The sequence below is a fragment of the Macrosteles quadrilineatus genome, unplaced genomic scaffold (genome assembly GCF_028750875.1).
Source record: "Macrosteles quadrilineatus isolate MER2022 unplaced genomic scaffold, UCM_ALF_1.0 Scaffold_4__1_contigs__length_99947679, whole genome shotgun sequence".
NCBI classification, from domain to species: domain Eukaryota; kingdom Metazoa; phylum Arthropoda; class Insecta; order Hemiptera; family Cicadellidae; genus Macrosteles; species Macrosteles quadrilineatus.
Genome location: NW_026542597.1, coordinates 14,210,197 through 14,238,073, shown reverse-complemented (window position 1 = coordinate 14,238,073; position 27,877 = coordinate 14,210,197). Strand labels below are relative to the sequence as shown.

General features: G+C 35.3%; 1 protein-coding gene across 1 annotated transcript; it reads left to right on the top strand.

Annotated features, from left to right (window-relative positions):
* The first annotated feature begins 975 nt into the window (after positions 1-975).
* Positions 976-26,293, top strand: LOC128993424 (uncharacterized). The gene is made up of 24 exons (XM_054417313.1): positions 976-1,070; positions 5,841-6,028; positions 6,934-7,149; positions 8,143-8,301; positions 8,697-8,836; positions 9,862-10,012; positions 10,556-10,734; positions 12,020-12,188; positions 13,016-13,166; positions 14,657-14,832; positions 15,382-15,599; positions 16,230-16,440; positions 16,970-17,195; positions 17,471-17,675; positions 18,353-18,519; positions 18,934-19,031; positions 20,073-20,206; positions 20,487-20,604; positions 20,911-21,163; positions 22,181-22,368; positions 22,858-22,978; positions 23,447-23,601; positions 24,335-24,486; positions 25,015-26,293. Exons 1-24 carry the CDS (start codon positions 1,046-1,048, stop codon positions 25,196-25,198), a joined length of 3,984 nt encoding a protein of 1,327 aa, XP_054273288.1. The 5' UTR covers positions 976-1,045; the 3' UTR covers positions 25,199-26,293.
* Positions 26,294-27,877: the final 1,584 nt, after the last annotated feature.

The window sequence follows — 27,877 nt, the reverse complement described above, 5'->3', positions numbered from 1 at the left end:
TTAAAACTTCTTTTATAGTTTATAATCAATAGAACACTACTGTGATACGTTTTCCTTTGAGTTTAGTTAAATCTTTGGGGTATTAGAAAGTAATTAGTAATTTTCATCAGCGTACTCTATCAGTGGCCCAGTTTCATTCTACCTATGGAGTCTACTTATGGTTATTGGGACACCCCTTTTATAAACTGGACAATTTTTTCAGATGTGAAGATGTCCAGTTTTAGGTGAGTATTCTTTGTAATTTTTTCATTTTAGAAGTTGCAGTTTTTAATTTGTGATTGTACCGTTTTAACTTGTTATGTACATTTTTCAATATATATTTTTTGTTCTCTCTTCAATATTGGGCTATTACCTTTAAGATAGTTTTAAAAGAGAATAAATATTGTATGACCTGGCAGTTGCACTGCATCTTATGACTTTGTCAATGATACTATTGTATTTTTACGACAAATAAAGATTTATTATTAATTATTATTATTACCACTAGCATTGGAATGGAACCTCAAGTTCTATCAATAATAAAACATAGTATGTACAAAAATAAAACTCCAAAAATACACACTGGTAGCCTACGTTTGTGTTAGGCCTGTATAAAATTGAAAATAAGAATCAAAATTCATGGTCTGGCCCCTTGACTATTTTATTAAGTAAGACAATAATCGTTTTTTTCACACCTTTATCAAATTGTTCAATAATTAAGCTGAACAAGATGAGCAACTGCAATCTCAATCATTGGATTATTTAATGTATGTAAAAACATATTGTCTTGGAAAATAAGAATCAAAATATTTAAACCATAACTTTACCACCATAACCTCACTGTAATCAGAAAGCAAACAGTTACCGAGAAACCGGTTAAAATTGAATAACAAATAAGATAAGCGGATGAGTGGTGGTGTTGTCGTCTGTGATGGTCGCACTTTGACCGGTGATTACGGATTAATGACTCTACCAAGTGGTCAGTAGTGGGTGACCATCAGTGATAGCCAGGTCAAGAGAGCCTGAAACAGTTTGTCGCTGTATGTGAAAAGGTGATTAGTTCAAAATGAGGATTATAACTTTTTGTTTTGGTAAGTATTAAAAAATAATTTGTTAAACTTTGAATAGTTTTATGGCTTGGCGTGTAATTCTTATATGCAAGCTTGCTGCAGGATTTAGTTCTAGTATTTTTTTATTTTATTATTTGTATCAGGGCAAACCTAAAAAAAAATTATCAAAAACAAATTAATTAATTTATTGGTAGAAATTGTTGGAGTGTGTGTTTATTTCAATCTATGTAAAATTTAGGTTTTCTGAAAAATTAATAGACCCCCTTAAATTATTTATGTGTACTAATTATTTGAGTACAAATAATGTTTTACTTTTGTAAATATTTATGAAGTCTTTTAAAATATTTTTTAATTTTTTAAAATACAATTCGACTTTTTAAAGTAGCTCGGGATTAGCATTGATAGTCGATGTTTTTAGAAACTGACGTTTTTCTGTCAATGTTCAATGTTTACATCAACGGTAGGTTTCCGATGTTTTCGTTACATCAATGTTTATGTCAAAGATAGATTTTTTTTGCCAACTATAAAAATTTTTATGTTTTAGTTTTTTTTCTGTAGCTGATTGTATAATTTTAATAAAAATATCAATGCTGGTCTAAACGGAAAATAGAATTTTTGTATTTATTATATTGAAAGGCTGATGAAATGTCGATCCAATAATATCACAAACTGGACAAGACTTAGAGGAGAATGAGATAACTATCTACATTCTTGGATGGGTGCTTGGTCTAAATGCAGGCAGCACTCCTATTCAAGTATCAATTATGTAGTCTATTATAAGTTTCATAAATTTAACGGTGGCACTGCTTTTAGTATCCAACAGAGGAAAGTTATCAGGTAATACTGTACTAAGAAAGTAAGTAATTGTTGAGTTGCAATCAAACTATAATTTTTATCAGAGATTTGCTGTTCTGCACCTTTATCAACATTAAACTAAATTTAGATAAATTATTAAAAACATCTTACTTGTAAAAATATTATTTACTTTAAAAATGTCAGTGTTAGGTGTAGTTTGAGTAAAAATAGTACAATTAACAGTCATATTAAACAATTTGGGGTATTACATTATTTATTACATTATTTATACATATTTTACAAACTGCAGAAGGAAATTAACACATGCATTGAAATGTGGTGTAGAAATAAATAAAAGGTATCATTATTTGCCAAAATGTTGGACTACTGAAAAACATACAAAAGAATAATACTGTATGTTAATAATATGGATGTTTTTCTATCCAGTGAAGGATTCCATTGAGTGTGTTTCCTATTGTAATATAAACAAAAGAGTTGCTTCAGTATATGGCTTATCTTAAAACAAGAAAAATATCAGTTTGGTTAACAATGTTATCAGCTAATTTAAACAAATCAAAGGAAATGAAATGAAATGAAATTGTTTACATGAACTTAATTTCTAGTGATCTTTTAACTTATCACTTCTCTGAAATGGGAAAGGAAATAAGACACGTTTTTTACCTAAGCATATTTAAACCACTAAGCCGTGTTTACTCCGTAATTTAAAAGGCGTTTTAACAAAAGTTCACAACAATTAAAATAGTCTTAGTTTTGTTGAAATGTTTTCAACAGTTTACAGTTGTAGGCGTAAGGACAATCTTTACAGTGATTCTTAAGAAAATAGCGCAAGCAATAGGTAAGTAAATCCTGTAAATAAATTGTCCTTAAGTCTTACAGCACTGTAACTATGTTTAATCGATAAATAAGAATTAATGTTATTGATGACTTTAGATACATAATAGTAGTACACACAAATTATTATATTGCTTATTGTATCAAAATGATTAAATAACGCTTAACTAATAGTCATAATTCTATAATCAATGGTAAGGTAAGTAGTAAAAGGTTCTTAGATCTCTCTAGAATGCATTGACATTTAAATCATATTTATTTACCATTATCATATGTTTTGAAAGTATATTTTGTAAACAATATGATCACAAAAGAAATAAGTTCAAATTGAAATGATGGAGCAGGATTTAAATTCTGAAGATATGGCAATTTTTGAACAATCTTTGATACTACTGCACTCACCAGATATTGATTCAGAAAGGACGCTGTACAACCTAATGAATATGAGTATTAGAAAACATCATCATTCGAGACAAATTTTACATGGAAAGAACATTTCTGGAATTCCATTAGTAGAACCCAGGTACCGTATTCACCAAAATAAAAGAAAACCTTGATTAAGGGTAAGACCTAATCACTTTTTCTGAGAATCATCAGAAAATCTTTGTTTGTTTGGACATACTGTTGCCAAGTTTAAGTTATTTTGTACCTAAATTTGTATTAGTTTTGTAATTTTAAGTTGTTAAATTTACATTGGTAAAGTAGACAATGGGTACACTTCCATATCTGTTGGCACAACGACCGAATGAATATATCGATCAATATATCGATTATTCGATATATCGTTCGGTTAGTTAGGTATAAGGTTAACCTAACCAAACGATATATTGAATCAAATAATCAATATTAAGTTACTCATTCGGTTGTTTGTGCCAACAGATATGGAAGTGTACCCTGCTGGTTATATAGGTACATCTTATGAAGAGTTAAACTGTCCATTCAGAATTGACAGGACCTAAGATTTTTTATTTCAAATTTTTGATACTTCTTACACAATCATTTTCATTGGCTTGTTATCTCAATGCCATTGGAATTTTCTGCATTTTTTGTACGGGAACCGGGAACAGTCCAAACCCAGGATAACATCCAATTTATGTTGAATCGTATTATAAAATGCTCTGTCCAGTTTGATTATCAAATAAAAAATATAAAAACTATAGTGTTACTTAAATTAGTATATAGGCTACAAATCAAATCATAATCATTTTATTAGCACATAATGTACAAAGTTTACAGGTAAATGTCATTCTTCTTATACAGCAGCTCTGAAATTTATTTTCTTTGTTTTTTTTGTTAGTGCTAAAGCTGTTTAGATGCTAACTCATGCATTCCAATTTTTATTTTATTGTTAAAAATCCCATCATATTTACTTATTGTTTAATACAAAACAGATTGTAAATAAAACTATGTTTAAAAAAAAATTCTTATAACATTCTTCTTATAATAGTCCTTTCTTAAAACTAAATAACAGACTTTAAAGTATTTAGTAAGTACCTATTTAGTCAGAGTACGGTATACCAAAAGTGGTTTGTTTAAATGTTAGTAAACTACGGTACAAAATAAAGTATGTCCCATCACACTAAGTTAATTTACTTGCAATTATTATCTTTTTTCTAGTGGTTCTGAATCCATCGAAGGCAAAGAAAACTCTTTTGATTATTCAATCAATACAAATGAAAGTCTCACAGATCAAAATAATGAATCTCCACCTAAAATGACTAGTTTTTCAAACTCTAGTGAAGAAATCACAGTTCAGTCAACTAGTTTCTCCGATGATCATGTTAAAGATTCTGCAGTTGCTGTAATGGATCTTTCAGTTATAAGTGGATTGAGATACAAATCAGATCAAGTTTTACCTCAGAAACATCCTAGAGTTTCACACATGTTTGCAGATCATTCATTTGTCAAACGAATGCGAAGAGCTGCAACAAAATCGTCAACAAAACATAGCTACTGCCCGAACCCTGTAAATCTGAAGAAAATAAGAGCAATTCTAGCAAGAGGAGACCCTTTCCCCACTAATTTGATGAGACCTTCTGTTAATACCACTGCGGATTTGTTGAGGGAAAAGTTGTAAACATTGTTAACTGTGGGTCAATTAATAAAAATATTAATTTGTTACAATAGTCATCTTTTTATAACTAGCATTATAATTTTAGAAGTACTATAATGGTTAGATTTCAGGACTTCTGTCCTTCCCTGCCAATCTCAATTGTTTTTACATCCTAGCTAAGATAACTACGGCTCTAGCTCGGAACTGTTTTACACATTTCTTTTGACTAATCTTAGTGGGTCACAGCATTATCACATAAAAAACATAACGGTGATTGGTAAGATTTAAACCTAAGATCTTTGGACGGAAGACTTGTGCTCTACTACTAGACCAGTTCACTCTCCATTGCCATTTGCTTAATAGCTCCATCATCCATCAGCTTTGCGATAATACTATAACCCAATAACTTAGCTCATAGACTTTCAAAAGATGTAGGATAGATACACCAATAAAAAAAAGAAAAGGTTACTGATTCAAGGTGAAAATATTGCTGGTCCTTTGGTATTACAGCAAGGCTAAGAGTAAGGTTAACATTATAAAAATGTACTCAAAAATATAAGACAAACGCAAGAGTCTACCTCAAAATACTCAATTGTTGCCAAAAAAATGCAACACACCACAAAACAGGCTTTATCTTTTACAGTAGAATTAAAAGGCTACTTTCAGAATCAAAATCCAAAGTCAAACCTTTTGAACCTTGTAATATCCTTAAGCCGCTTTCACGAAGCCAGTAGCCTGCCTTAAAGCCGCATTATACACGAAGCCAGTAGAGCAGGCAGGTTACATTAGAGGCAAGTAACCTGCCCAGCAACCTGCCTACTTTACTGGCCTCATTCAAACGCAACTTTAAGTGTATTTCAAATTATCTGAGGCAGGTTACATGCCTGCCAACTATAGCTTTGTGTAAACAGGCTAACTTAAAAACCCTTTCAGGTTCTGATTTTTACTTCTGCATTATAGGATGAAGTTCAAGGATATTATAAACTTATGTTATATCGTAAGAGCAGCTCTGCTATTGTAGCAAGATGTTAACTACCAATTTTTTCAACATACAATTCGTAAAATTTTAATAATATAACTGTTTGTTTCAGGTATCCTTTGCTTGCTGTGCCCAATCTCCGGAGAAGAGAGAGAGCTGTTTGCTGTCAATCAGGAAGTAAAATTTGCTTGGTCCGCAAAAATTAGAGTCGGTTCTAACTTTCCGGAGGAGACCTTGTCAGAATGGAACATAAATGCAAACTTGATCGTTCAAAAAACAACAGATGCAACAATACTGCAGGTATACAATTCAGTGAAACGATTATTTAAATTTTAAGATTGGAGTGTTTTGATTTAAACATGCCTTTCAATACATAGCTGGGTATAGCTGAGTGGGTACCCATGCAGCTAATACAGCTCCTCTAGTATTAAGAGGGTCTCTGGTACAATCCTGAGAAATAATTTTTTATGGTTCGAAACTGGACCCATCAGTCCTACATCATTTGGTTGTATTATGATCTTGACTAAAGAAAATTCTGGTCATAGTTTTGTGGCAAAGCTACAGAGGCCATTCCACTCAATTTTACCAAAGATTCTACACTCAAGCATTCTTCATTCAAATTCTGATTCTCTGTTTCAAACATGCAACATTATATTCCTGTTTCAACACAATAACGATGATAAGTTTTTCTTCACTTTCCTTGCTAGTGATCGGAACTATCTATCAATACTCTTAATTCAGTAAGGGGGTTTTCTGTAACATTCCCTTTTCAGCCGTCCTGAACAGATTTAACGATTGAGGTGTAATTTAAAAGCTAAGATTTAGCAAAGAGGGACAAAAACGGTTTAAAAAAAAGGAAATTTCCTGTAGGGCTTTGCATCCCATGCGTTTGATTTATTTCTATAATTCACTTTCAAACAAGTGATAAGTGATGCTGACCAAATTTCTTTATAACAGTTTGGTTGTGAATTGCAATTTAACAGCTGATCATCCAGTTGATGTTCAACCACAGTCAGATTGTAAACAAGAGACGAAAAAGTTTATGAAAATGGAGCTTTACTTTTTAAATAAACTGTAGATTGATTGAGGTACGTTAATAACTCTTAATGGGAGGGTATGGATAAAAATTTACTACAATTTACTTTTATTCCCTACCATCGACTTCACTCAGATATACATTAATTAAAACTCGCTTGCCTTTTCAGCTTTCAGATATAAAGTCAGAAGATGAGTTCTCTGTGGACATTTCCCGCCTACTGCTCCCATTCCGAGCTGTGTACAAGGGAGGTACGCTAGTGAGTCTCGAGACGACCAATGATGATGTCGAGTGGTCCATCAACATTAAACGAGCTTTGGCAAGTTTACTGCAACTCGACATCAACGGAATATTTGGCAGCGTTTCAGCTTTTATATCTAGTGAGGTAAGGAATACCTGGAAATTCTCATAATGAGTTTTTTTTTTATCATTTGATGCGAAATTATTCTTGGACCCAGGAATATGCTTTATTTTTTTGTTTGAATAATACATCATTGAGTACTTAAACTAAAGTAGGTTATAATTTGAAGGAAAGCCATTAAGCTATAGTAGGAGAAATGTCTGGAATTGGAAAATCACTCCAATTTTGAACTTTTAACTGACATATTTCTCTTCAACTTACTCAATAAGTCCTAAATCAGGACGAAATATCAGTGTTATGAAGTGTTCTTTTATCAAGTAGGCCCATCTTATTGCCCCTGGACACTATTTTCTCCAGTAAGCTAGTCGAACTCTATTCCTTTATTTAAAAAATCTTAAAGTAGATATTTTTTAACCTTTTTCATTAAGGGAGAAGGAATGAATTAAAAACCAAGTTACCTAACAAAAAAATAGTTTTAACCAGTTGATAGGACAAAAAAGTAAAGGTTAACGGTTTGAAAGGACCATGAGGTACTGAGTTTGCCTTACTAAAGAAGAAAATTTATTTTATTTTAAAGTTCACAGTACAATTAACTTGATAATCCTCTCCTCCAAGGGGGCTTCTTTTGACGGACTCTTTTGATATCTATAGATGAGTTAATTGTGTGGTAAATCATTTCCAAAGCCAGAAGTTTTTATCTCATATAAACCAAGCAATACAGATGCTATGTTTTTTATGTCTTTGCTAGATTTTTTTAAGTATTCCAAACAAAAATCTCTTTTCAAAGTGTTGTTACACATTTAGAATCGATCACATACATTATATTTGATAGAGGTCTATAATACCTCTAGTCTAGCATATCTGAATCTTAGTCAAACTTTCAACAATAGTTTTTTTAATATAAGAACGTTTGACATTTGTTTAAAGTCCTGGTTTTTGCACGGTGTTATGTGTGATTTAAACTAATGACTTAAGTTTTCACAGATATGTCTTGTCTACAACATTGTTATTTTACAGTCTGGTCTCTACGGTACTTGCAGAGTGGAATATATTGTAAGTCCTGTGGGAAATAATGTCCACCATATCCGGAAGATCTTGGACCTCGTCTCTTGTAAGAACAGCCCAAGCACATTTTGGTCAAGCAGTCCAAAATTGCTTTGTCCAAGCAGCTACCAGGTATGTAATTTTAGCCAGTAACTAAAATGATTTTTTACAATTTATTTTAATCGACAGCAAAAAATAGGAGATTTCTCACTTTTTGAAATCCCTCGGAGCTAAATTTTGAATGTCAAAACCCTGTCTCTGGGAAATCCGGGAATATGGCAACCCAGTGGAGGGGGTCACTACCCCCTTGACCCACCCTGAGACTGCCCTTGTTTGGCATACATGTATTTTCTTTATAAATATACCAACATTCTGTTTCTTGTTGGTAAAATAATGTTAAATGATAGTGTTAAATGAAATAGTGTTAAATGTATAGGCTAATGAGATGCCATTACATTGACAAATATTTTAGTAAGTTATTGGGGTATAATCTATTAATATTAATTTATGTTCAATATATTTTCTAGACAGAGGTGCTCCCTCATGCGGAGAGAGCCTACTTTGTTGACAAAGACGCTCCTTTCCTCATAAAAAATATAACGTCAAAAGCTGCAATTGTGCTGGAGCCATACCAATCAAGAGCAGAGGCACATACTTCAATAGTTAAGTGAGTATGTTTGTAAAAGCCAACAATTGATCCTTTTATTGTTCTATTATTTATTAAAATTTAGTTTAATTTAGGTCTGTATGTCTGTTTAAAACCCTTTACATGGGGATTTCCAATAATATCTTGATAATGCCAGGTTTTGGTTAGTTGATTTTGATTCCTTTCCAGCTTGACATTGCCATATAAACTCTAATTTAAAAATCGGTGTCCTCCTCCTCCAACGAAGTGTAAAAAGACGCAAATCCGGTTCTGGTAACATTTTCCATTAAAGTCACTAATGCCGTCACTTTCACCTGAGCTGGACTCCGTTTGTTTAAAATTGTCCCTTTGGCTAAGCTACAAATTATTAAGCTTATTTTGGATTGCCCATAAATTGGAATCGAACCCGGAGAGAATGTAAGATGTAAATAACATTCATACATTGTTTACTCAGAGAGCGCGACTGGAGCTCGGCTCCACTTGTGAGATGTGAGAAGCCTGACTCACGCCACAGAAAACGTACTACTATAACCCAGAATGCCAACCGCATGGTAAAAAGCATTAAGCGTTTTGAGAGAGCTTTACCTGTCAATCGTAGGTAGCCGTCAATCCGTAGGCAGTGTTAGGTGTGTAGGCAGCCGTAGGCGCTGCCTACGGATTGACAGGCAAAGTTCTCTCAAAACACTTAATGCTTTTTACCATGCGGTTGGCATTCTGGGTTATAGTAGTATGTTTTCTGTGCTCACGCACACACACACTCAATCAATGGTCCTTGCTAACCCTTGTGTCTGTATTTGTGAGGCCTGCATAATATGCAGGTGGGGCGATGCCCAAGGATCGCCCCTACTCACACATATTATGTGTGAGTAGGGGCGATCCTTGGGCTCCCTTAGCAATAAGGGGATAGTTAAATCTTTTGACAATAAATGTTGATTGACATTACGTCTCTCAGCAAGGTGGGTCCCTAGATTAGGGCTTACAGAGCTATATTGATAAATGCAGCCCTGGTAGTTTACTTAACAATTAACATTACGTGTGTTGAATAGCCAGACTCTGCTTGTGGAGTCAGTTGGCCCAATAGCGAAAGAGCTGTCATTCCCTGGGGCGATGAACGTCACCGACCTTTTCTACAGGGAGATTGTACTCGATGCGACATATGGACTACCACCTTCCAACAAGACTATTGTTCTGTCAGAGGTTAGTAAAATATTACATGGTAGTGAAATTAATGGTAGTAAAAATGTATGTTTGTACAACCAAAATTATAGTAGAAGAATTTGACTCTTTTTTGGAAAATTTGGGAGGGTCCATTTCATTATACACCCTAAAAGACTTGACCCTTACATGCTTAAGTAATTTAAATACTCATATAATCAAGTTCATCAATATTTTAACTAGGTATACTCAGGACAGGACCAATCTTTTAATTTTTACTCCCCAAATTTTTGAAAAACATAATCTGTCAAGTAGCACATTCATTTTTGTGATGGATTTGGGTGGTGGAAAAATTATGGTATTTTCAATAATCTAGCATTGGTCGTAATGTCTAAAATCATTTTTATGCTGTTCCAAGCCATTTTTAGGCTAACGTCGGGAGCGATCGGTGGATGTCAGACAAGCAGTAGATGTTGGGAGCAATCAGTAGATGTTGGGAGCAATCGGTAGATGTTGGGAGTCACTGAAAGACGCCGGGAGTGATCCTAATCGAAACGATCCATACTAATGAGTTTTTACCCACAGATCAGTACGATGCTGGAAGACCTCAGCAACAGTTTGTGGTGGGAGGTCGGGTCCCGGGGACTCAACAATGAGACAGTGTTCAGTCTGATCAACCTGATGTGGTGGCTGGAGTTGGAAGACTGGGAGCAACTCTACCACAAAGTCACTTTAGGTACCAGCTACCAACAGGAGACCATGCAGTGAGTGTCACCTGACCATGTGTACAACTAAACTATTCTAATTGAAAAGCTGTAGCTAGTTTTGAAATACAGGGTGACACAAAGGAACCGGACGTTTTTTAAACAGCTGTTTCATCGTTGTCGCACGTGGTAGGAAGATTTAGGTTATGTCATACCCTTCAGTGAGGCTTGCCATTTTTGTTGAAATGGCTCAGTGGACCTTAGAACATCGCGTTTTCGCATACAATACTTTGGTCCAAAATAGTGAATCCGTCGTCATATCCAGCGGGAATTCAATGGGCATTTTAATGTTGAACGCCACGGAACGGTTCCAAGCCGAAATATGCTATTTAGATGGGTTTCAGGGTTCCGAACAACTGGGAATATAACAAAAAAGAAACCACCAGGCCTTGTTAGAATTTCGAGAACACCGGAAAACATCGACATATTGAGAGCAGTATGGAATGAATGTTTCCGAATTTCTCACTTTGGTGACATACCGTGGCCACCAAGGTCACCTAACTTGTCCACTAAAGATTACTTCCTGTTTAAGGAGCGTGTGTTTACTACGCTCACAAACCACGCACTCTAGGGGATTTGAAGTTGGCAATCACAGAAGATATCAACGGCATTGAATAAGTCCTCCTGAACTGAGTTTCAGATGATTTTCAGACCAGAATGAACATTTTGTAGAGAAGTACATGGCCGCCATTTGCATGACGTCACTTTCAAAAAATGACTGTTTTGTAACAAATGGCAAATGTTTACCTCACTATGTACAGTATTAAAACCATTTTATTCCCTTTAACTACTGTGTACTACTTATTTAAAAAACGTCCGGTTCCTATGTGTCACCCTGTACAAATGATATTTATTGTTCATTTTAACCACTGATAGAGTATGCTGACGTAAATTACCGATCTTTGTGGAATACATTAATTGTTTAAGCCCAACTGGAAGGACAAATTATTGTAAAATATAAAACTTTTTATGTCACTTCAACTATATCAAATACAAAATTCAAGGAAATAAAACTTAAGACAATAGCAGTCTCTGTATTTGGCTCGTTCAACTACAGTATGTTATATTTTAATAACAAATGGGCTTCTCGTGGTTCAAGATGAGATAGTTCCTTTAATATCCAAGAGGTAATGATGGGACACTATTTCATTTACCACATTATAAAATATTAGGGTAAAACCCATCTATAAAGAATTATATTACGATTTTGTTACTGCAACTTTATAACCACTAAGCACCCCAGACAATGTTTAACACTTGAACTTAACTGAAATGTGATTCCAAGGCATCTGTTCTGGGAGTTGGTACCCGTGGTTGGTTCACCACAGTCAGTTTTGTTCATCCGAGATTTGGTCAAGTCGGAACGGATCCGAGGTTTGCTGGCCGGACGACTTCTCGTCAACTTTCCTTTCTACCAACGAAAACCCACTGAGGACCTACTGACCCAATGTGAGGTATGAACATCTCCATAATTCAAAAATGTCATATCCAGTTAGTAGTTATCTAATACACCAACCAAACAAACTTATGATTACCAAGTTTACTATCTTCTCTAAGCAATAATGTCTTGAATTTAATAACAATTTTGAATATGGGTTGGCGAAAAATAATGCACCAAAGTTCATGTAGCTGGTCCACCTTGATGGTTGGTTATATTTGTTGGTAGACCAAACCTTGCCCGTTTGCTTGAGCTTTAGTTATATATACCACAGAGAAAAAGGAACAGAGGATAACCTCCATGGTACACTAAGGTGGTGTCTAGCACTAGTGCTGGTGTCTAGGGCAAAGTGCAACACCGACCTGATGTACTTCAACGTTCACAGTGGAGGAAGACCCTGTGCGATAGGAATTTCCGCACGTGCTCTCCGTTCGGGCTCTTGCTTGCTTGTCACAAGTATATTGGCACAACAGCTGAAAGGGCACGGTTGCCCCACAAGCGTGTTTCCTCGGTACCTACTTCTCAATGGTTATACTTACTATCTGGCACGGACTACATTGTTACACTCTTTTCCAGCATATTTTGATTAGCTTATTTGACTTCTTAAGACAATGTTTAAAGAAATCACACCTGAACAAAAGAAACGTTACCTTGAGGACGGAAAGAAAGACCTAAGCCATATTGGATAAGTTTGAACTAAAAACTAAGATGAAAAATCATACATAGTGGTAAAAAAATTTAGCACAAATCACATATTTTTGTTGGAATTTAGATTGCTACCCATAGTTTATTGCTGTAAGTAGTGTTGCTTCTAAGTATAATGCGAGTACTTGTGATTTCCAGGAGTTTTTGCATTGGAGCTATCCAATCGGAAAGGACGTCAGACATTCTGCAATTCTCACTTTTGCCAACCTTCTCCATAAAGTTTGCAACTTGGGGTGCAAATCCGATACTATTGACAGATACGCCAAGTTCTACCTGGACAGACTTACAGGTAATGGACAGTGTTTTACAAAGAATATTTAAAAAAATCGCTAGAAAAGTATTTAAAGAAATTACTTTTGTTTCAAATTTATCATGATTAAAGTGTGTGATTGTAGTGTGTGTTACTTTTGTTTCTAAATGTTTGTATAGAAATCCTGTCATAATCTTGAATGAGTTTTATGTTCTAGTTTAACTGTTTCATTGTGTAAATAAATGAGCTAGATTGCTTCAGTATTCCCATTATTTTCACATTTCACATACTTCTACAGGAGATTTTAACTCTTCTAATGCCCTAGAGTTGGAGTTACCTTGGACATTAGAGTTTCTATTAAAAGACATGTTTATAAAATTAATCTACTTCATATATAATTTTCTTATAACATAGTTGTGAATACCTCAATTGCATAAGTAAAGCCTATCAAGAAATTTCCAATACGATAAAAATACTGGAATTTGAAGAAAAGAATCAATAAAACACTATCAATATCAATACAAACACTTAATATACAGGGTGTCACAAAAAAGTGTGATGGGCTGTACAGGATCTAATTCTACATGCAAAAATAAGTAAAAAATACAGAATAAAATTTTTTGGATTTCGGCTTAGTTTAGCCGTAATCCGCCATTTTGTTTTTTGGGAAAAAATATTTATTATTTCAAATTCCCTTTGATATATTTTTACGAAACTTGGCAAAATTGTTTACACTATAGTAAGTAACATTAATAAAAAAAATTATTATTTTAACTTTCCAAATTTTAAAATGGCGGCCGTTTGAATTTTTTAATGCCAAATTTCATGAAAACTGGTACCTAAATCAACATTTTGTAAGAGACAAAAGTTTTAGTATTTATATTATGACAAATCCAACAAAACAAAAATGAATAAAATCGGTTCATAAATAAAGAAGCTGTGTTTATTTTAGTAATTTAGACTGAAATTACTTGATACGTTACATAAATTATTACATTACATTTAATACATTTAAATATTAATAATTTCAGTCTAAATTACTAAAATAAACACAGCTTCTTTATTTATGAACCGATTTTACTCATTTTTGTTTTGTTGGATTTGTCATAATAAATACTAAAACTTTTGTCCCTTATAAAATGTTGATATAGGTACCGGTTTTCATGAAATTTGGCATAACAAAATTCAAACGGCCGCCATTTTGAAATTTGGAAAGTTAATATAATAATTTTTTTTATAAATGTTACTTACTATAATGTTAACAATTTTGCCAAGTTTCGTAAAAATTTCTCAAAGGGATTTTGAAATAATAAATATTTTCCCCAAAAAACAAAATGACGGATTACGGCTGAACTAAGCCGAAATCCAAAAAATTTTATTCTTCATTTTTGACTTATTTTTGCATGTAGAATTACGTCCTGTACAGCCCATCACACTTTTTTGTGACACCCGTAGAGCACTGGACAGAACAAAGACAAAAACAATATCACATCAAATACAGAACAAATCAAACATTCAACAATTTACAGAGAGCACAGAGTACGAGGAGCGCATGCTGTATCTGCAGGGACTGTCTAACATTGAGCTAAAACAGAGTCTAGACTATCTGGCTCCGATCATCACAGGCCAGACGACCACAGATCATCACATACAGTTCCTGTCTACCTGGGCTGTCATCAATACTGTCTACACGTATCCCAACAAGGTAAACAAACAGGGAATACATTGTTTAGCTGAGAAAAGTCCTTTATCATTGGGTTTTCTTTAAATAAATGAATTGCTCCACCGAACAACTTTGAATGTGAATATTTTCTGAACGCGCAAACTTTCTGGCCGCGCCAGTTTCCTGCGCTTTCAATCTCTTTTTGTAAATTCCTGTCAAACTATGTATTTTTAAAACGAAATATCTCACCCTGTAGATAAAGTAATTGTTCCTGACTTAATTAGGGATTTGGTTGGCTCCTCCCAATGAATCAATTAATAAAGTAGTACCTATTTGTAGGAATGGCTTGGTCTTATATACCATATTATCCCAATGTACGTACCGGTACGTAAATTTTTCCTCGGTTTAAAACTTGACTCATAAATCTGGGATTATTGGTATTTTAATGAATGGTCTTGAAATAGACAGATCTTATTCAGAAAAAGCTACAAAGATAATTCACTCCATTCTACACTCACCAAGTATTCACAGACCACATTCATACAGAAGTACGTCCCTGTTGAAGTGATTATAATATGTTACCTGTGGCAGATCTTTGAACTGTTCTGGCCAGTTTTGTGCAACCGGTCGCAGACTCTGGAGGTGAGAGTTGCGGCTCTCACGATGCTCGTTCTCTCCAAACCGGCACCGGACCGATTCATCAGTTTGTTCTGGTACATGCAGACCGAGCCTAGCCTTCAACTGTACAACTTCTTCTATACAACTGTCAAGTCTCTAGCTTCAACCACCTACCCCTGCTACTCTCAACTGTAAGTCTGTAGATTGTACTAAGATGAGATTATTAGTGTGTGGTTGTGTCGGGTGTGTCGGTGGTAGGGAAGAGACATCCTAGCACTGTTGCCATATTCAAGGCACACCCTAGGGGTACTGCTGTTCTCTTCTTCAAGGCTAAGCTTATTTTAGTTGCAGCTTTGTTCTACTACAACTACTACAGAAATTTGGCAACATGGACTACAACTGTTGCTATGACAAATGCCCCTTACTGATTGGTCTAGGCCATGGTGAGCCTCCAGCCCCCAATCCTCTCCTCAAACCTAAAGCAGTTTGAATCAAACTAGTTATAACTCCAACTCACCACTGTGGATATTTCAAGTAAAAGATAAGTGATGAGTGTTGAATAAATTAGATGGCAGTTTGTTCTTTAACTAGAACCAAGACTGCACCTATAGCATATTGGGATGTCTTGAAATTTAATGGACCCAACTTCAACCCATATCCAGTGGCAAAGCTAAAAATCATCTTGCCCAACCCACACTCTTGCCTAATTTATATTTTTGTTCTAATAGTCCTTGAATGTGAGTTTTTGACTCACCCACATTAAGATAAGTGACTATGCTATTTCAAACCTATAACAACTTGATATCTGGATTTTTTTGCAGAGGTATAATTTCGTCCCAACTTACAAGATATGTTCCAAAGAAAACAACAATTTGGGCAACAGGAAACTATCTTCTAGACTATGAGGACAAGGAGCGAGGGTTCGGTGGAGTTTTGCAGCTTTTGTCCATCGGTAGTGAACGGACAGGGCTGCCTAATGTTTTCATATTTATGACTGAGCAGCATTCATTGGGCGTCACCACTTCATATGCGGTAAACAATTTTTCATATTTTGCATGGTCGTTTTAAGATACTGTACAAGTGCATGGTTTGTTTGGTTTATTAGCCACAGAGTGTTTGCAAACAATTGTCTTGGTAACTGATTGGTTACAATGTATGCCTCAAAATCTGAAGGTCAATGGTTTGATCACAATTATTGGTATTGATATGGACCCAGATGTCATCTGTCATGTCTAATGATGCTAACCTAACGCTCAAACAAAAGGTCAATATTAGATACTAATATACCAGCCTTTTGGGCCATTATTTCATAAAAAAACTTAATTCCAATGTTATTGAAAAACACAAAATAAATACGAGAGATTAAATTAAATTATCTTCTGAATCATACTGGAAAAATTAATGGAGATCTTCTGATCACCATAACCACTGATCTACACAGCATGTAGGAAGTAAGTAGAATTGCAGTACATCTTGTGGCTGTAACCTTTAAAAATAATCATATACTTTTTCTTAAATGGATTTGGGAAGTTTGAGTTCTACTCTAGTTTTTCTTATGCAGCTGTACATCAAAGCAGAAGGCGTTGGAGAAGGGATCAAGCGTCAGCTGCACAACATGACAGCTCACGCCAACATCAACTTTGCCAAGATTGCTCAGCTGTTGAAGACACTCAAGGCTCCAATCAAAGAACAGGAGGAGATTCATTTGGAGTTCATCTTCAAGGTGGATGGCAGAACTATTATAACCCAGTACTTGAATAGCTCTTCATTCAACAATATAACTACAGGTAGGGTAAACTAGCTTTTAGCCACACCAAAAATTCTTTGCCACATTATCCGGTCCTCTGCATCTTCCACCACTGCTCCAATTCTCAGTACATGTTCTGCCCATCTTTCGACATTTAATTTGACTGTTTAACTACACAGATCAAACAGGGTTAATATCATCACTAAACACTTTTCCTCCTCTAATTCACAGTTCCTGCTCAAAAAGATTTCAGCCAGAATTCCCATCTTGAGGGTCCATGGTAAAACAGCTCAACTAATATTTATCTGTTGACAGTTGTCCGAAAGCTGAGCTCCGTCTACTTCGAGTTCAGTGTGAACTATCAACGCCTCATGTTTCCACTGTTCCTGACGCAGAGTCTTCCCACGGATGTTGGTACGCCGTCGCTCATACAAATCCGCAGTGGCACGTTGGTGTCTGCACGCGGCAGTGTCAGTCAAGACGATGAGGGTAGAGCTCGTAATGCTGAGCTAGACTTGAGGTAGATCAATAGTTGAGTATTTGTAGAAATAGACATTTCAATAAAACTGCAGTCAGTTTTAGAAATAGTGGTTGGATTTTGAGCCACCTACAAAAAGCACTGATTTCTATTGTGCGGCAATTACTGATGTCTATCGTATAAGCTTTTTAACCAAGATAAATTGAGAGTACTTATTGCCAACCATAGAATATTTTATAGTATAAGTAGTAGTAGTATTATTATACTAATAGTACCAAATACTAAAGGAATAAAATTTTGACATCAGCACACTCTGTTCTGTTATGAAAAAAATTGGCTACAAGCTACAACAGTTCTGTATGCGTCGTCTACTTCATTATCCTAAAGTTTACGATAGAATATAAAATCACTTAATCACATAACAGTTGTAAACATTGCCTAACTTAGTTTTAGTTTACTTGGTGTCGTTGGTGTACAATACTTGAAATTTTCCACCTTACCAGCATGGAAAAAAATGGATTTTCAAAAATTAATCCCTAATAAAGTTTTATTCATTATTTTAAAATTTTTCACAAGTCACATCAAATATCTAAGTATCAAAAACTAAGTGATGGTAAAAAAACACAACTTTTACAGCAGAGCGCTCTGTGAGTTGCTCATTTAGCTATGTTCTATTTAAATAAATATTTGCTACAGCTAGCATTACCGTACTTTTCTAGATACTCCTGGAACGGCATCACAGGTCTTCAGTTGTACAACCCACTAAACAACAAGTGGTACGGTGGCAAACGCAGCCGCAGTTTACATATCAAGCTGCCCTTCGCAGTCCAGCTGCAAATGGATGTACTCAAGGAGTTTTACAAGATAAAAACCATTCAGCATAGAGGTAAGAGAATATGTTCATGTATATATATATATATATACATGTATATATACATGTATATATATATATATATATGTAATATATCCACCTCAAAACTCTGGAAATTCACAGGGATTATAATTTGACGGTCTATCGGTCTATGTATTGGTTGGGTTCATTGTTATTGGGCTATCCATTAATGTAGCTATCCAACAAAATGGTGAACGTTGGATAGAAATATGACTGGGGTTGAACCGCTCCCATAAATAATGTAAATGCTGATGGAGTTGATACTTTAAGCTGGTTACTTAGCAGAATCATCAATCAAAAGCTAAATGATCAAAGACTTTCCATTTAAATGTAGTCTTGATTAACCAATTTCTGTTAAGCTATTACTCTTTTGTAGAATCATTGTATGTTCAATTTCCTACATTACAGACTATATGGCTGGCTCTCGTCTCGGAGTTGTCTGGCACGCTGTCACCAACATAATCCCTCACGATCCGAAGAGAGAATCATCACATCCCGTCAAAGAAGTGAGTTGCTGGTAGTTAGTTCTTCTTTGAGTTATTGAAAATGCTGTGTAAAAGGTTTTGTTGAATAACTTGAACAATAAATAGTGGGAGGAAGAAAAATACAATGTGGTAGAGTTGCAAATATAAATTTTTCCTAATCGGTTAGTCTTGAAAGTCGTTTACAGAAATTGTAGATAATCAATGTAAAATTTAAGATAGTGAGCTGTTAAGTGTATAATTTAATTTCAAAAGAATATATATTTCGGACATAAAGAAATTAGCAACTGTTTTTTTTGGCTATCACAGTGCAAATGAATACTAAGGCCCATTTGGCTTCTTATGCAGAATATTACAAGTCTCAGTCTATATAAAAAATACCGGATTCTGACGCATGTACTGTTCTCAACGAATATGTAAATAAAGATCATTGTCTATTGTCTATTGTCTATTGTCTATATCAACTATGATTGTTTTAATGTGAGAAAAAATTAAATAATAGTCCATTTTTATTCATCTGCAAGACAATATTAATTCTCTAAAATTATGATGAATTCGAGCTAAGCGTGCTCTAGGGCGGCAAGGCACAGTCGGACGAGACGGGACAACCGCACATCCGCAATTTAGGACAGCCTGTGAGCTAAAACTGTGAGTCCGACTTTGACGGAGACCGTGAGACCAGTGTGGAGAATGGCAGAAGTCCCGTGACCCTTGTCCAGTTGGTAGCTAGGAAATGCCCCAGAGTTCTGTCTATCGGACTTTTTAACAAACGGCAGAAGCTACTAGACGTCCGTTGCTGGCCGTGCCGCCGTAGTGGGTGCACTTATATTAATTCAATGTAATTTTCTTTTAAAATATCCATGCCTTGCGACCCTAGCAGAGCTTTATCCACAGAATCCTAATTTAAAAGGTTGTTGTACTTGCAAAGCATAGTCTCACAGTGTCGAGAAACCTATGGCTATCATTTAATGGTTGAAAGAAAATTGGAAGTTTATAAAATCACTAAATTCATTACATCAATACATTATAATATCAAGTTAAATACAACAATCTGTTGCTGTCAAGGAATGGACGATGGACTCGGAAGACCTTGGAGCCAGACTTGGAGCAAGTGTTTTCAACTGTCCCGGCAAGTCAACAATAAGAGATGCACTACATCTGCTGAAAAAAGCTTTCTTGACCAAAGAGAAAAACTACCAGTAAGTAAACCTTTTAACACTGTAGTAGAAAAGTGTTTTGTTTTTAAATGGTATAAAATTCAGCTGAATACCAGAGTCCAGCTAATAAACACAATAAAAAGGTCACAAAACATGGCACTGATATTTTGTCCCAACAGGACTTCTTCAGAGATAAAATTTAAGAGAAAGTAAATAGTAGGCCTAACGATGTTCTCTCTTTATTACTTAAATTCTGAATAGTACAGGAGTTGTTTTGTTGACTCATTGAATAGATAGTGCATTAATTCTATGTACATTGCAGGATGGTGCCGGGAGGAGTTGTTCTACTGGGTTTGTTCTCACTCAAGGAACACTTGGCTTTCCAGCCTCCAGGCAGCAGATGTGGTCTTATGTTGTCATTCACACCTTTGTTGTCTCAGGTCAGTCTTTTGTATGAATCCGTGATGCAACTCAAATATCTAGACATAAAATAAGCACTGTAAACTTATCATATATCGATTCAATTTAGTTAAAGTTATTCCTGTGCTTAACGAGAGATGAGGTGTTTTTTTTTAAAGAATAATCTCCTCTTCTAATGTAAAATAAAAACTTCACCATTTATTTAGACTTGCTACTCTCTCTGAAGAAACTGCTCAAAATTGATGGTCCAATACATGAATTAATTGAATCATCTAGTCAAGATGAGATAAATTCCATACCTAACCACCTCATCCCTCCTTTGTCAGGTGGAGCCAGTGCTGACTTTGGAGAAGAAGCAGTTACGTCTTCAGATGTCCCGGAAGGACGGAGTGTTGTGGGAGATACAGGCAGGCTTCAGACAGATCTCCAACGGCAAACGGGAGTTGACGTTCAAGTTGTACCACACTCCAAGCGTGCGCGACACCGTCAGCAACATCTGGAGAGTCATACAGCTGGAGGGAGCGTTTGTACTACCCTCGGGGAGAGCCAACGTGTTCAACCCTCCTGCGCCCGTGTCAGGTAGATGTTTAGTGGTTACTTGTACGATTGCGTGTGTTGCGTCAGCGTCTTGGACAGAAGGTGTAAGAGGTACAGTTTTGATTCCCAGTATTAATTTATTTATTCATTGCCATGGCCATTGGTACCCCATTTGGTACTTGGCCTCAGCAATACAGAGTCTCCATCTGTCTCTGACCTCAGGATCTTCTTCAATTCCCAAAAGTCTCATGTCTTTACTAGACCTGATCCCACAATCTAGGTCTTGGTCTTCCTCTGAGTCTTCTTCCTTCTACTGTTCCCTTCAGGATGTTTTTCGGGTTTGATTCTTCTTCTCTTCTATGTACGTGTCTATTCCAGTTCATATAAGTCTACTGCTTCTTATCTACCCTTGATCTTCTTAATGCTTGATTCTTGACTCTTCCCTAGTATGTCTGCAAGAATTCTTGTGGCTCAATCCTCTTTTCCTTAAAAGCGTCAAGTTTATTCCACAAATAATGCAACTGATGAAGGCACTAAAAAAGGGTGGTTTGAAATATATTACCAAGATGTTAAATTGTACGATTTGCAAATAGCCTTAGTCAGACGTTTATAGAAGGAGTTAAGACTTTCAAAAGATTATTTGATCAAGATTTGATTTAATCAATGTAATAAACAATCAACTCATGAACTGTCAATCGACTCAACAAAAACAACCGCTTCCATTATGACATAGGTTCCACTCCACGTATTTGAGTTTGTGTGGGAACAGATCAATATGTTTTACTAAAAAGAAATTTAGTAAAGAGATCAGTTCTATACAGATATTCCCACATTTTCCCTTGGGACAGGTACAAATAGAAACTTACAATAGTCTCAGTAAACCAAGTTTTATTATCACCGTTTTATAAATGTACGTACTAAATTTCTACTGAGTTTTAGCCGAAGATACTGAGTTTTTAAGGTGAATCATTACACAAGCACTATAATACCCTAGTTATTTATGTATAATGATCAATACTATCACTAAACATCCTTTACTCTTACCGGTTTTTTTACCAGGCTACACGTTTATCTCATGGGGCGACTCGTCTCCGACTCACGCAGACAAGGCCGCAGTGGTGGATGTGAAGGTAGTCGCAGCTCACAGTGAGAACCAGAATTTGACCTGTGATGACCTCTCACCTACCTGTCTACAGTCTGTGATGGAGCTAGCGACGCAGCAGGTCGCCACCACACAGTATGTCAACGTGAGTCTCTATTGTGGTTGTTACGAATTGTGACTTCATTGGTGTGCTGGGATTGTTCCAAGGCCAGATTTAGGAAAACGGGCGAAAAAACTCGTACATCACTCGTCCAAAATGTGTTTACCATACACGTACGGGAAACATCTATTTTCGGACTAATACTATTACACATCTAAAAAGATTAACTATCAAATACAAATAATTTATTAGTTAATATTGAGAACTTAAGAAAAAATTCACTTTTCATAAGTAACTGGACAAAATCGCATGTACTTTACTTATTGTCTTTTCCATTATTTAATTTATTCTTGCTAAACAAACATTCCTCTTTAAATTTCATAATATATTAGTTGTTGTATAATTTTGCTGATACAAAAGGTATGTTTAATTTTTATTACCATCGCTACATTTTGCTCTTATAGTGAAGATCAGACAAATAAATTGATGTAAATGTGTTTAATCGTGTATTTCACAAGTACTTTCCGTCCACAGCTGCCAGGATGGTTGATAACTGCCGCCCACGCTCTGTTTCCTGAACATGTGCAAATGGAGAGTTCCTCGACCAAGATTGACTTTAGTTTCCCAGCGGCTTTGCCATCATGGAGTACAAAAGGTGAGAAACACAATTTATGAGAACCAAAATCTGGACATTCAAGTTTTTAGTTTAACTTAACATGTTATAATATTAAATAATAAATCATCTCTTCAGATAAACATAATTTGTTCTCAATTGTAAAATATGTGTACCATTATCTTAATACGATATTTGCAACCTATGGAATATACTATACTAATCCTCATTGTGAATAGAAAATTAATGTAGAATAGAATGCTTCTTCTTGAACAAATTTGTTGCTTTAGAAGGAAACACTCTAAGGCCAGGATTTTGATTTTTGGAAAGGAAGGATGGACTGCACCTGGCTCCAGTCCAGATAGGACATAGGACATAGGAGATAGGACTCATTTACAATATTTTGTCCCCTACGATTCTTTTTTGTCTATAATTGACAAAGTCAATAGGGTTCAAGCACTTACAACCCATGTAATATGTTGTGGGTAAGTTTTCTTAACCTTGTTGTAGGTCTTTGTGCCGTCAACAGCCAATCAGTTCTCACTCTGGACAATACAACGAGCTACGACTTGTCTCTGACTGGCTGCTTCACTGTCATGGTGGCCGATTGTTCGCAAGACACTACGTTTGCTGTTCTCGTCAAGAAAGTGGTGAATCAACATCTGGTGAGGATGTGTCAATTAGATTAGTATATTAAAAAAAAAATATTTTTGTCAGCTTTGAAATTGATGATGTAAAATATTTAAAAAAATGTAGTTTGCTTGAATAACTTCATATTATTTCTTTAATATTATTGGCGTTGCTAATGAATAGTGTTTTGAACTTTCATGTAAAACTGTTGATTCTCGGTATATTTTTTGGGTTTGCTGCAAGGTAATAAGTAAAAATATACATTTTACTAACGAAGTCTAAACATTTTTAATTTTAATACATTATTAGAAATACAGCATTACAGTACGTTTAAGATAGGTTCCAAAGTCGATAAATGGATAGAAATTAATATCCTTTATTTCAACAGGGGAGGTTAGTGTTACTTGACCCTTTTTTGTAGTTAACCTGCTTACACTATACCGTATTTACAAAAATTTCCTCTTTCAAACCAAATATTAACTAACAAACCGACTCAAACACTCACTTAGCAATTACATAAGCACAAAACAGTCCAAAGACTTACCAACCGAGGCCATGCGCTTAACCAAAGACAATTTTTGAAGTGCCGCCACAAAGGGAGGATACTTATATAGTACATTTTCATGGAGCGAAAGTAAATTGTTCTAAAGATGAGCGGGACAATCACTAACTATCTTAGTTATTATTAAAAAGGTGCAACAATCAACTGCACAAATTATAGTGGAAATATAAGTGAATATATTAGACAATTCTCGCCATTTGTTTCAGGCTGTGAAAATATATGTTGGGAGTGATGTCATCGAACTTCTGCCCACTACTGAAGAAACAATAGATGTGTTTGTCAATGAGAACATCAAACTGAACCCTATAACTGAGGACTATGAGCATGGAGCCTCTAACACCACCAAACCTTTCTTTAGGTGATTTACAACTATCAATACACCTTTTACATTTCACTAATCTCAGTACCACTCAAGATATATCAATAATCACTCAACGTCAGTTCCTCTTAGGCACTAGATGTGCGATTAAAAAAAATATGTTGAAATGAATACATTATTTGATAATGAATGCTAAAAGATTTAGGTGCTTATGATTTTAATCACTTTAAAACTCTTTCGGTAGACCATGAACTGCTCAGAAGTGTGAGCACTTGGAAAGATCTACGTTGTTAGCAGTTAATTTGATATTGAGCACTAGGTAAAGTGGAATTTCGACTTGTTCCCTAGGAGACTCACATTCATTTCATATCATGTTTGTAGTGTCACTAGTGTCAGTTGGTGGTGAATGTGTAATATTACTTGGAAATACAAGTAATTTAATTTATATTAAGGCTCAGTTTTAAATTAAAATTACACTTTCAAACCTTGCATTAGACATGTTTGAAGTAGATTTTACTTGTTATACCTCAGTGATTTCACTAATAATTTCCACAATTCTGTCGTCAGCATCTCGGTGAAGCAAGGAGGCCAGGTGGATGTGGAGTTACACAACGGGGTTGTCGTCCAACATTACACAAAGACCATCGTGGCGCTGGTACCAGGACTGTTCCGAGGATACACTTGTGGTCTGTGCGGAAACTTCAACAGTGATATCAACAATGAACCAATCATGTATTACACTCAGTGTTAGACTGCAGACGACGCAAATGGATCATCTTTGACAGTGATACCAATCAAGAGGTGACAGAAAGAGTCGGGGCCAAAGACGTTCCCCTAGGACAGAGTAGAATTAGTAAAGGCTGGTTTCCATAGCTGCCGAATACTGCTATGTTGTGAATGTCGTGCTAATTTTCTAGTGCCTGCGTTTTTTTGGCAAGGTCATTTTCCTATAAGTGCAATATTTAATTGCAAAGTGGGTTCACGCGACAGTTTTTAGTAGTCGAATGTCTATAGTTTGTCCCATGCGTTATAAATGGATAAAATATAATACATCCACTACTTAAAGTATAATATAATGTCTCATAATCACTATGTACACAAATTATATTGCTCCCGACTATATACACCATATTCTACATAACCCAGTGTCTTTTCAACATTTGAATATACATTAAGAGAATCAGACTTCTACGATGAGGCAGCGATTGCTGCTTTTTTCCAATGTTTTTCCTCCACATTCTCCAAGAACTTGGCAGCTTTATCGGAGAGAGGTGGTTTGAAATATGGATGTGCAGTAAATGGTAATTTATCTTAACCCTTTGGGTGCTAGAAATTGATTTTGGTACTTTCCGAAAAGTGCCAGAATTTTTTTACTAGTTATGTCTGAAGAGTGCCAGGCTTTCCGTGGGGGCAAAGCGTAGTGCGCAAGAATAAAAATCGGTAAAAGTATAAAATTCCATCCCAAAAGTGCCATGGAACGATATATCGTGCCTCGATCGTATGAAAAATCGATTGAAATCATCGTTGTTTTATAATAACAACCGAGTCAACCGATATACCCATTAAAACTCACATGATCGGAAGTCGCGCCGGCCCGATATATCGTTGCAATGTATTCTTCGGTAAGACTACCGACGATGATATATCGTTGTGAAGTATTTTTCAGATGTGTTGTGCAAAACGATATATCGTTGCGTTGGCACTCAAAGGGTTAAGTCATATCCCACAACTAATTTCATTAATTTTTTATCCTTGGATAAAGAAAATTAAGTTTGCTTTAATATGCTGAATTACAATAAGCCTATTTCAAAACGGTCTCAATTTAAAGTGTAATTTACTGAATATATTAAAGAACTTAAAGTAACTGAAATTATTAAACGGATGGAATTAGTAGTTAACTGAATTGGTTAATTCTTCAAAAAAGAACTGCTCTTAGAGCAGTCACCTGTCTTGCAGCCCGCTGCGGGATACAGTTCCTACCAAATTTGGCTGCAAAGAAAACCAGCCTTACCACCCAAAGTTGTAGTCGTAGGTGCGTCTGATTAACACTTACCAATACAAGTAAAGTGGCAGCAGGCAGTGACAACTTTTGCGAAAACCTGAAGTACAGTGACAGGGGGTGGGCCCGTGGATCCTGCATAAAGTTGCTAACGTTGGAAGTCATCATTACCCATTTTGGAAAATAAATTATACACTTTTAAAAAGTATATTTCATCACTAGGGCCTATGCATTAGTGTAATACGCTAATGGGGCAAAACCTCTTAAATTATGAAGAATATATACACTGTCAAAGATGATCGTTAAGTTGTTATTTGGATTGAAAACTCAAAATGTGATAGTCAATATATCTTAAGTCTACACATGAATTCCCAGATTGGGACACAGTTAGTCATTTCATGTCAAAAATGTTAAACAGTCTTCGAATTTTTGAACTTAAATAATATAACAATACTTCCACCCATTTACAATTGTAAACGCTTCTTTTTGAAACATAAAATACACATTATTAATTTTTTCCCATTGATAAAGGACTTGATCATATAAAATCAATTGAGTTGAGACTATTGAGAGGATACATAAAAAAATTCGAACCTAACAATTCTTGCTTTTCACTTTTCACAAAGCATAATTCATTTTATGTGTCATAAAATTAGACTAGGCCTATTTTAACACTTCTAGTGAGATGCCAACTTAATAACTAGAAAAACTAGTAAATATTGTGTGTAATTTTAAAGTATAATAAACCAACCTATTCAAGGATTATTCCTTTGTACATGTATATAAAATAAATAAACAACAAAGGATATCTGTTCTTATTTAATAAAGTATTATGTCAGAATGAGTGTTAATTAATTTATTTCTAAGGCCATACTAAAAATGCCCTGTTTGTCTGTACCTTTTCAATTTCTCTAGGTTTACTCTTGCAAAATTTTATGTTGACACAGGAATTGAACCGATTTTCAAAATCAATAGTTATTTGTGCAACTAGTGAGCAATTGCCTCACTCGAGAGAAATCCTTACTCACAGGTAGGCGTGTGACTAAACGTTTTGGTAGGCGAGTGAGGAATGGTTTCTCGAGTGAGGCGATTGCACTTTGCACTCGAGTTGCACATTATATTTTTCCTACAGTTACCATAAAACAAATAAATTGGTAAAGAAACGTGCCTTCACGGTGCAAATCTGGAGTGAGACAAAGTAATTAGAATGAGACAACGTTCTCACTGATGAGCGAATTGGCCACTTTCGTGCCTTCACGTTGCAAATCTGGACACTAATGAGCGAATTGGACACTTTGCTTTCTCAAATCAGTGAGAGAACATGTACACTGTTAGGTAAGTGTAGGAAAAAATATTTTTTTCTAGAAAATAAGTAAACTACTAGCGTTGAAAAATGTAGTTGTTTGAGGATTTTCAAGGCCTTTTGTAAAA

What these genes read in the sequence shown, in the direction of transcription:
- LOC128993424 (XM_054417313.1), top strand. Translation starts at nt 1,046, where the DNA reads ATGAGGATTATAACTTTTTGTTTTG. An exon ending in CAGCTTTTATATCTAGTGAG is followed by an intron (nt 7,150 to 8,142) that starts GTAAGGAATACC and finishes GTTATTTTACAG; the next exon opens with TCTGGTCTCTACGGTACTTG. An exon ending in ACCAAAGAGAAAAACTACCA is followed by an intron (nt 20,207 to 20,486) that starts GTAAGTAAACCT and finishes TGTACATTGCAG; the next exon opens with GATGGTGCCGGGAGGAGTTG.